The sequence below is a fragment of the Silurus meridionalis genome, chromosome 6 (genome assembly GCF_014805685.1).
Source record: "Silurus meridionalis isolate SWU-2019-XX chromosome 6, ASM1480568v1, whole genome shotgun sequence".
Classification (NCBI taxonomy): Eukaryota; Metazoa; Chordata; class Actinopteri; order Siluriformes; family Siluridae; genus Silurus; species Silurus meridionalis.
In genome coordinates this window covers 21,533,750-21,545,073 of record NC_060889.1, presented here as the reverse complement: position 1 = coordinate 21,545,073, position 11,324 = coordinate 21,533,750, and the positions used below count along the sequence as shown (strand labels likewise).

The following is an 11,324-nucleotide window of genomic DNA, read 5'->3' as shown; positions in this document are numbered from 1 at the left end:
CACCAGGGTTCTGGAGAAATGTTGTCTCATTTCACTGTGTATGGCTGTGTCAGCTTTATATGGTTGAAATGACAATAAAAGCTTGATGACTTTTAGACTCTTGCGTTAGTAATGGCATTCATTCTTGCTGCATGAGATACCTGTCTGTGATGCAGGCGCTGTTAAATACTGCATAATAAATGATTATAATAGATTATGATCTCTACATTACCAGTAAACTTTTTGCTTAGACTATAAACTGTGCACTGTGATCATGTGTGGAACTGCCTTCATTTAAACGACTCCATTTAAACCCAAGTAAAGTGAAGAAAAAAAAGCATTTAGCTACGTTTGAGCATAAACTCTTCTTTTAATAGTCTGTTTCTAACACATAACTGTAAATGTGCATTTTATGTAATGTCCTGAGTATATGTTTATTTGTTCTAGTTTTGTGTTATGTTGTGTTGTGTTTGTGTTGTTTTAATGTAGCACCTTGTTTATGACACTTTTTTCATTACATGTCAGATTTTATTTAATATCATGTCCAGTCCACATTGAAATTTAACAGCAGCTGAACTAAACAAAAATACAATACTAAAAGAAAACTGTCATGGTTTATTAGTTCCATAATAATAATAATAATAATAATAATAATAATAATAATAATAATAATAATAAAAGATCTCTAAAGATCCAAAGCACAATGATGTTATTTCATGTGCAGTTTAAATGACTGTATAAATAGGGATCAGAGGTCATGGGGAGGAGACAAACTGCAATGTGATCATATTTATCGACCTGAACCAAGTGAACAAGGAAGTAACTAATTTGAAATTGAGCAGCAGTTTAGATCACATCCAGAAACCTTTTTTTACCATCCAGAAGAAACATTTATTTTACCATCGAGAAGAAACTTTGAATGTCTAAAATTAACTGCAGGATAATTTCTGACTGAAATATAAATACGGACCATTCTCATTCCCTGAAAAGTGACAAGTAAAATAAAGGTATGTATTTCAGTGAATGTTTTGTAGGTTGCACATGTAAACTGCACATGTTAACAATGTCAGATAGAGACAGGGTCTCTAACACCGCTGAAATACTGACACTAAAATACAATCTGATTATAACAGCAAAAAAATGTATTTAATGATCACTGATTAACTGAGACAGCAAAGCTGAAAAACAGGGTCAAAGGTTGCTTTGTTTGATTAACTTCATTAATGCGATGACTCTCTCTCTCTCTCTCTCTCTCTCTCTCTCTCTCTATATATATATATATATATATATATATATATATATATATATATATATATATATATATATATATCACCTGCCTATGGTAGGGGAAGTAACATATGGTGTTCTGGAGTTTGGAAACAAAGACATAACTGAGACCCAGTTCAAGTTATTGATTCACTTTATTTTTCAGTGTATAATAAAATTTTTTACCTGCGTTACAGACAGGACTATATACAACAACAACAAAAGAAACAAACAGCTAGGATGAATTAGCTTAGTGAGCTTGGTGAATCTTAGAGTTGGACTCAAAAAATGGTGCCAAAACAGAGAACAAAACAACTTCCCTACGTATGTATATCTTAACCTGCCAACCTGCCAATACTAATGTTAAATGACACAAGGAAAAATGATTGAATATGATTTATTTAATACTTCCTACAAAACCGTTTTGGCACATTCTTCTACACAAACATTCTTTTAATCTTAAAGGTTCGGTGGCCTCTTATATAAACTCTGATCTTTAGTTCTTTTTATAGCTTATTAATGGGATTCAAGTCAGGTGATTGGCTGGACCATTCTAGCAGCTTTATTTTCTTTTTCTGAAACCAATTGAGAGTTTCCTTGGCTGTGTGTTTGGGATCATTGTCTTGCTGAAATGTCCACCCTCATTTCATCTTCATCATCCTGGTAGATGGCAGCAGATCTTTATCAAGAATGTCTCAGTACATTTTTCCATTTATGCTCATTTTCCATTCATTTATTCATGGATGTTCCCAACACCAAACCTTACTGCTGGTATGGTGTTTTTGGGGTGATGTGCAATGCTATTTGTCCTCCAAACATGATGTGTATTATGGCATCCAAAGAGTTAAATTTTGGTCTTATCTGACCAGACTTTATTCTCCCAGTATTTCACAGGCTTGTAGAAATGTTGTCCAGCAAAATTTAAACGAGCTTCAACATGCTTTTTCTTCAGAAATGGAGTCTTGAGTGGTGAGCGTGCACACAGGCCATGGAGGTTGAATGCATTACTTATTTTTTTCTTTGAAATATTTGTACATGCTAATTCCAGGTCTTTCTGAAGCTCTCCACAAGTGGTTCTTTACGCTTGGACAACTCTTCTGCTATTCTTTTGACTCCTCTGTCAGAAATCTTGCGAGCAGCACCTGGTCATGGCCAGTTTATGGTGAAATTATGTTCTTTCCACTTCTGGATTATGGGCCCAACAGTGCTCACTGGGACATTTAGAAGTTTAGAAATCCTTCTGTAACAAATGCCATCAGTATTTTTTACAACAATAAAAAGAGAGAGCTCTCTGCTTTTACCCATCATGAAATGTTTCTTTTGTGACACCTTGGTAATGGGACACCTTTATACAGGCCATCAGTTGGGACATTCCACATTATTACACATAACTTCATTTATGGACATTGACTTCTTTGCATGTGTGGATTGCATGGGTTGTTACCAACATCTGGTAGAGATTTCATGTCAATAGCACCTTTAGAAATATATTTACTGAGAAAAATGGTGACAATATTGTTAATATTTATTTTACCCGTGTATATATATATATATATATATATATATATATATATATATATATATATATATATATATATATATATATATATATACACACCCCCCATGTTACGTTCCCCTTTTTAATCGAGACCCAGTTCAAGTTTTTGTTTCACATTACTTTTCGGTATGTAACACAAATTTTCATTCGTTAGAGACAGGACTATTTACAACAACAAAAACAAGTGCATTGGTAAATCATAGAGGTGGATTCAGTGACGGTGCCAAAACAAAGAAGAAACAAAGCAACCTCCCTACCTATATACCGTAATTTCCGGACTATTAAGCGCACTCAAATATAAGCCGCACCCACTGAATTTGACAAAGATTTTTATTTTAAACATAAATAAGCCGCACCTGTCTATAATGCCTACATTAAAACTAATGAACTTTCCACAGGCTTTAATGGTCATTGTTCACTGTCTTCCTCCTTCCTTTCACAACAATTTCTCTCGGGAAATTTCTCTCTTTTGGCATCGTCGTGCGTTTAAAAATCACCATCGGTGAAGCTTTTCTCTCGAAGCCGTGCAGCTCAGAACACAGGTGAAGTGCGTTTTTTTCATGCCCAGTTGTTTTCAGCGTGACGAATGATTCGCATTTCCTGTAGACAGTCTGAGTGAGCGGCAGGTCAAACGTCAGAGGAACCTCATGCATATTTATGATGTGGTGCGGCCCGATTCAGTGGGAGCGCATCTGATTTAATATAAGAGTTGCATTGGTTCACCTTAACCTGTTCGGCAATTTCATTGGTCTAACGTTATGGGGCTCAGTGTTTTGTCTTGAAGCTTGTAAAACCGGGAAAAACCCAGGAAAAATCCAGGTTCAAAGAGTGAGAAAAAAGTAGCGGCTTATAGTCCGGAAAATACGGTACATCTTAACCTCCCCAAAAATACAGTGGGTGGCACTCGCCTCGAACCCTAGTTTGCCTAAACAGACAACTTCTACGTGGGGGGTATGTTTGTGTTATGCGTGTTTTATAAAACAGTCTAAATGCCTAGAATGTCATTGTTTAGGTTGATTACTACAGACAGACACACTGAGTCACACACACTAGTAACACCTCATACTGTTACATGTATGAACTTCATGATGTAAATACTTACTGAAAAAGTTTAAAACACAGGAGGAAGTAAATGGCTGAATTTGTGTCACAAACAACCTGTGGAAGAAAGAGCAGCATAAATGAACCATTTGAATGTAAGTAATACAGCTAGTTCATTATTCTGTATGTAATTATTAAATATTTATGCTCTAGTTAAGGTAATAACTCATTCGCAGAGGCTGTACTGCATAGTGGATGTTTTACATCATTACATCATACAACATACATAAAGATCTTTGTCATTTATGACTTATCAATCATGTCATTTACTGACACAGTGTAACTTTGAAGACATTTTCTGACTATTTTTTTATAAAAATGTAACACTATAATTGAGTTTTCTATATACAACCTTTATTTTATATATATATATATATATATACACTGTGCTCCACTATTATTGGCACCACTGGTTAAGATGTGCTTCTAATAAATTTATTTTTTATTGCAGAAGCATAATCTCACTTAAAATCGTAGAAAAATCCAACCTTTAGCTGAAGTGAATATTAAAAACAGACATAACAATCCAAAATTAAAATATTATTGTTTTTTTACAATATCACCTGTTCCCCAATTATTGGCACCACTAACAATTCGTATAGAATAACTGTAAATAACGCATTTTCAAACTTTTTACTGTAGTTTTTATAGTTAATCAGAGTATCTAGAAACTTTTAATTAATAAATCTTGACTTCCTGTTTCCCTGTGGTATAAATATGACTTGACACAGAGGCCTATTTCTTTATCAAATCTTCAACATAGGAAAGACCAAAGAAAACCTCATGCAAGTAAGACAGATGTGTGTTGACCTTCATAAGTAAGGCAAGGACTACAAGAAAATAATCACTTGCCTAAACCAGGACTTCAACTGGAGTCTTGTGCTTTGGTCAGATGAGACTAAGATAGAGCTTTTTGGCAACAAACACTCTAAATGGGTCTGGCGTAAAACAAAAGATGAGTATACAGAAACGCACCTCATACTCAATGTGAAGTATGGTGGAGGATCTGTGATGCTGTGTGCCTGTTTCCCCTCCAAAGGCCCTGGAAAGCTTGTTAGGGTGCATGGCATCATGAACTCTTTGAAATACCAGGACATTTAACAATCAAAACCTAATAGCCTCTGTCAGAAAGATGAAGATGGGTCATCATTGGGTCTTTCAGCAGGATAATAAACAAAAATGTGGTGAAATCTACACAAAAATAGTTCAGCAGACACAAAATCAAGCTTCTCCATGGACATCTTAGTCCCCAGACTTCAACCTAATTGAAAACTTGGGTGAGTTAAAGAGGAGAGTGCATAAAAGAGGACCCTGGACTCTGGATGATCTAGAAAGGGGTGCCAATAATTGTTGAGGGTGCTATATATAAAATATATAAAATATATATATATTTTATTCATTGAGTGTGCATGTTTGTGTTTGCAATAACCATAACCCTAACCCTAAATCAAATCTAGTTGCTCGTGACTCCAGCAGTCTCCTGTCTAAAGAGCAGCTGCTTTGTCCGATCTGTCTGGATGTGTTCACTGATCCAGTCACCACTCCATGTGGACACAACTTCTGCAAGAGCTGCCTTACACAGTGCTTGATAGAGAGTCAACACTGTTACTGTCCATTATGTAAAGAGAAAATCACCAAGAAACCTGAACTGAAGATTAATACAACACTGAGAGAGGTTGCAGATAACTTCAAGAAGAAAAATGTTCCTTATAAACCTGAGGTTCTTTGTGATGTCTGTACTGGAGAGAAGGTGAAGGCCGCGAAATCCTGTCTGGATTGTTGTGCATCTTTTTGTAAGTCTCATTTAGGATCTCATACTTATGTTCCAAGACTTAAGAAACACAAACTAATAAACCCTGTGGAGAAACTGGAGGACTACATATGCCAGAAGCATGAAAAAGCGCTGGAGCTGTTCTGTAGAGATGATCAGACATGTGTGTGTCAGTTCTGCATTGAAGGAGACCACAAGAATCACAACACTGTTCCTATAGAGAAGGAGAGCAGAGTCAGGAAGGTGAGAAACATTGACTAATATCTTTTTTTATACTATATAATATACATATATTATATAGTATAATATACTGTATGTATATATATATATATATATATATATATATATATATATATATATATATATATAATATAATACACAATACTATATTATTTTGTATTATATTTTATATATACAGTGAGGAAAATAAGTATTTGAACACCCTGCTATTTTGCAAGTTCTCCCACTTAGAAATCATGGAGGGGTCTGAAATTGTCATCGTAGGTGCATGTCCACTGTGAGGGACATAATCAAAAAAAAAATCCAGAAATCACAAAATATGATTTTTAAACTATTTATTTGTATGATACAGCTGCAAATAAGTATTTGAACACCTGTCTATCAGCTAGAATTCTGACCCTCAAAGACATGTTAGTCTGCCTTTAAAATGTCCACCTCCACTACATTTATTATCCTAAATTAGATGCACCTGTTTAAGGTCGTTAGCTGCATAAAGACACCTGTCCACCCCATACAATCAGTAAGAATCCAACTACTAACATGGCCAAGACCAAAGAGCTGTCCAAAGACACTAGAGACAAAATTGTAAACCTCCACGAGGCTGGAAAGGGCTACGGGGAAATTGCCAAGCAGCTTGGTGAAAAAAGGTCCACTGTTGGAGCAATCATTAGAAAATGGAAGAAGCTAAACATGACTGTCAATCTCCCTTGGACTGGGGCTCCATGCAAGATCTCACCTCGTGGGGTCTCAATGATCCTAAGGAAGGCGAGAAATCAGCCCAGAACTACACGGGAGGAGCTGGTCAATGACCTGAAAAGAGCTGGGACCACCGTTTCCAAGGTTAGGGTTAGGTAATACACTAAGACGTCATGGTTTGAAATCATGCATGGCACGGAAGGTTCCCCTGCTTAAACAAGCACATGTCCAGGCACGTCTTACGTTTTCCAATGACCATTTGGATGATCCAGAGGAGTCATGGGAGAAAGTCATGTGGTCAGATGAGACCAAAATAGGACTTTTGGGTCATAATTCCACTAAACGTGTTTGGAGGAAGAAGAATGATGAGTACCATCCCAAGAACACCATCCCTACTGTGAAGCATGGGGGTGGTAGCATCATGCTTTGGGGGTGTTTTTCTGCACATGGGACAGGGTGACTGCACTGTATTAAGGAGAGGATGACCGGGGCCATGTATTGCGAGATTTTGGGGAACAACCTCCTTCCCTCAGTTAGAGCATTGAAGATGGGTCGAGGCTGGGTCTTGCAACATGACAATGACCCGAAGCACACAGCTAGGATAACCAAGGAGTGGCTCTGTAAGAAGCATATCAAGGTTCTGGCGTGGCCTAGCCAGTCTCCAGACCTAAACCCAATAGAGAATCTTTGGAGGGAGCTCAAACTCTGTGTTTCTCAGCGACAGGCCAGAAACCTGACTGATCTAGAGAAGATCTGTGTGGAGGAGTGGGCCAAAATCCCTCCTGCAGTGTGTGCAAACCTGGTGAAAAACTACAGGAAACGTTTGACCTCTGTAATTGCAAACAAAGGCTACTGTACCAAATATTAACATTGACTTTCTCAGGTGTTCAAATACTTATTTGCAGTTGTATCATACAAATAAATAGTAAAAAAAAATCATACATTGTGATTTCTGTATTTTTTTTTTTAGATTATGTCTCTCACAGTGGACATGCACCTACAATGACAATTTCAGACCCCTCCATGATTTCTAAGTGGGAGAACTTGCAAAATAGCAGGGTGTTCAAATACTTATTTTCCTCACTGTATATATATATAATTGTATATTATATACCGTATATAATACAGTGGAACCCGGTAATGTCGATGTCCTAGGGGGTCGCCAAAAAGCATCGAGGTAACCGATGATCGAGATAAACGAAAATCAAAATGGCGGCAGTATTTTAACGTGCTTGAAATTTCTTTATGTACATGATGTGCGTTATTAAATGAGAATGTGCATGCACGTGTTTTTGGAGGGTTTTTTTACACAACAGCGTTGCCGCGATTTGTTTGATGAAGGCATGCTATAAAAATACATACAGTACATGTTTATCTGTCATGAATCCACCTGCCACGCCCCCTTTGGCCCCCTTCAGCGTGTCAGGTGCTTTCTCTGCCGCTTTCTCTAAAGCTCCGCTTCAATCGCGCACATATTGTGCTCGTTTAGCATCATCACCAGCTCCTATTTAAACTTCCACACTCTCACTGTCCGTTATTGTTGGTATATGTTGGTTCACGGCGGTCATTGTTATCGCGCATGCGTATCCCGGTACGTGTCTTCCCACCGGCACTTTCTCAACGGCTGCTCTTTTCTTCCCAAAGCGCATCGCGGATTCTCCCCCGATCCCGGTTCATTCTATGATTTGATATCATCACACTGGTCATCCCACGTTCCGCGCCGCCAATCGCGGCTTTCGCCTCCCGTTCATCGCATAACATTTAACCACAAAAGGCATATGTGCACTAACTAACAGCAGAGATTCACCAGTATACAATACAACACCTGTAGCAGCTGTACGCCTTGATTTTTCCGCCACTTCCGCGAGTTCTTCTGCGGCTGCACCGAGATAACCGACGTTAAATGGCAAATTTTTTCCCCCCTTGTGCTCGAGATATTAGGGTTCGGCGACATAACCGATAAAAAATGCTTAGAAAAAGCGAGAATTTGGCGGTTCCACTTCAAAAACGTCGACTTAATAGGGTTGTCGAGGTAACCGAGGTCGAGATAAGCGGATTCCACTGTATACAATACTATGGAAAATTTTAATTTATTTAACCAGTGGTAGATCAGACATGAATGTTGTGAGTTTCGAATAATCAATGTGCCTTGCTCTCCATTGTTTAGTTCTTTGAAATGTTTGGATTTGGCTTTAATTTTAAAATGCAAAATTGTTTATGTAAGTAATTAAAACAATTTTTTTACTGTACTTTACTATACTAACATATATCTTACACCACACGTGAGTATAAATTAAGACAAATTACACATATGTATATATAAAACTATTATTCTTTTTGCTCTGTTCTTAGGCTCAGCTGTGGAAAACACAGACAGATGTGCAGCAGATTATTCAGGATCGACTGAATAAGATAAACGAGATCAAACACTCAGTAGAGCTCAGCAAAGTGTGTACAATAAAACAAATTTATATCTGTTACATTCAGTGGAGTTTTCTTCCTTTTTTTAAGAAAATAACATTAATATTGAACATGGTTTGATAAAAGTGAAAATGTGTTCCTCCTTTAGAGAAACACAGAGAAAGAGAAAGCAGACAGTGTTGAAGTCTTCACTGCTCTGATTCGCTCCATTGAAAGAAGTCAGGCGGAGCTGCTGAAGCTGATGGAGGAGGAGCAGAAAGCAGCAGAGATGCAGGCTGAAGAACTCATTAAAGAGCTGGAGCAGGAAATCACTGTGCTACAGAGGAGAGACACTGAGCTGGAGAAGCTCTCACACACTGAGGATCATCTCCACCTCCTACAGGTCAGTGTTCCTCTTACTGACAATGCAGAACATCACAGAACAGAACTCACCATGCTGAGGGATTTCTCCTCTCTCCTGATCTACTGTAGGTTTACTCGTCCATGTGCAGCCTTCCACACACCAAGAACTGGACTGAGATCAGTATTAACAATGATCTGTGTGAGGACACTGTGTGGACATCTCTGTCTCAGCTTCAGCACAGTCTTTATAAAAAACTCAGTAAAACACTCAATGACAAGCTAAAGGAATCAGGTGACAACATTTTATATCATACTGATAGCAACATATATGTGTGTTATTGTTAGCTTTAATTGTGAAACATTGCAGTATAAAGTCTTAACATTAAATAATTCCATGTTTTGTTGTGATTAGTTTCTACAGAACTGAAGAGGATTCAGCAGTATGCAGGTACAGTGAGCTTTCTGATTTCATCTCATATTGAAATGTAGATATCAACATTACATCACTGTATCATCACAATTTATTTTCATGTGTAGATCTCTCCAACTCTGTCGTAGTTTCTTTAAAAAAACATATAAAATTATTATATTTTATTTAATTATTATTATATTACAATAAATATTACTATACTTTATAAAATAATTGTTTAAAACATGGACGTTCAAGTGTTATACATAGTGTGAAACCTGTTAATGACCAGAAACATGGACATTTAAGGGTCATAGTTCGAGTAAATCTTGTTTCTGACCAGAAACATGGACGTTCAAGTGTTATACATAGTGTGAAACCTGTTAATGACCAGAAACATGGATATTTAAGTGTTATAGGTACAGTAACTCTTGTTCCTGACCAGAAACATGGATATTTAAGTGTTATAGGTACAGTAACTCTTGTTCCTGACCAGAAACATGGATATTTAAGTGTTATAGGTACAGTAACTCTTGTTCCTGACCAGAAACATGGACGTTCAAGTGTTATACATAGTGTGAAACCTGTTAATGACCAGAAACATGGACATTTAAGGGTCATAGTTCGAGTAACTCTTGTTCCTGACCAGAAACAGGGATAATCAAGCGTTACATTTGACTTCATGAACAAAAACATAGTGGAGAACTTCTACTTGTTTTATTTTTGCTTTTATTTTAATTTCAGAACTGATGGGGTGGTATTTTATTGAGTTGTTTGTACAAGTGTATGTCAGGTTTCAATATTTTGATGTTAAATATAATAAAATATTTGTTCAAAATACTGTCGTTTTTGTGACTATTCATTTGGGAGGCTGTGTATCAAGTGGCCTGGTTATGGTTTTTTTAAGGCTGACATGTGGAACCTATCTGGTCCAATGTATAGGACCACAATAGGGCCAGCTATGGTCATACAGGTGGGTGAGCTATGAATCTGTCATGGCCCTTTTATGGCCCATATTTTGGCTGCCAGGTTTAGTTAACCTATGGATTATGCTCAAGTGTGGCTAAGTTTTGGGCTTTCTGCTGTTGATATGGTTTACTTATGGTTGTATTTTGGTTCCAATGTCATATTTTGACCTGGCCCAATTCAGGACCAGTTATGGGTAATTAACTTGGGACGTGGGTCAGTTATGGCCCATGTGTGGCCCTTGTCCAGACCTGGTCCACACTAGGACCGTAATTCGTTGCGGTATGTGGGCCAAGCAACAGCTGGTTGTGTGGGCCAGAGCTGGGCCAGTGAAAAATTGCTATGTGGGATGAAGCTGCTGTTTGTAAGCTGCATTGATGATTGCTTTGTCTTATTAACTGTGTTTGGATTGTTTTTGAGCGCAAAGCTGAACTTTTGGTATACACACAAGTTTACTGTAGGCTCCTAGATGTGTTAGCAAATATGTGCTATGTGTGTATACGCCAATTGTAAAATCTGAATCTGTTTATTTCATTTGAGACTGTCATGCATAATCAATGATCTAATCAACCTAT

At 37.4% G+C, this 11,324-nt stretch overlaps 1 protein-coding gene across 1 annotated transcript; it reads left to right on the top strand.

Moving 5' to 3' along the window:
* The first annotated feature begins 829 nt into the window (after positions 1–829).
* Positions 830–9,899, top strand: LOC124387281 (E3 ubiquitin-protein ligase TRIM47-like). Its single transcript, XM_046851520.1, has 7 exons — positions 830–986; positions 3,926–3,999; positions 5,362–5,918; positions 8,964–9,059; positions 9,181–9,414; positions 9,504–9,666; positions 9,787–9,899. The coding sequence occupies exons 2-7, from the start codon at positions 3,936–3,938 to the stop codon at positions 9,861–9,863; spliced, it is 1,191 nt and encodes a 396-aa protein (XP_046707476.1). The 5' UTR covers positions 830–986; positions 3,926–3,935; the 3' UTR covers positions 9,864–9,899.
* The last annotated feature ends 1,425 nt before the right edge of the window (positions 9,900–11,324 follow it).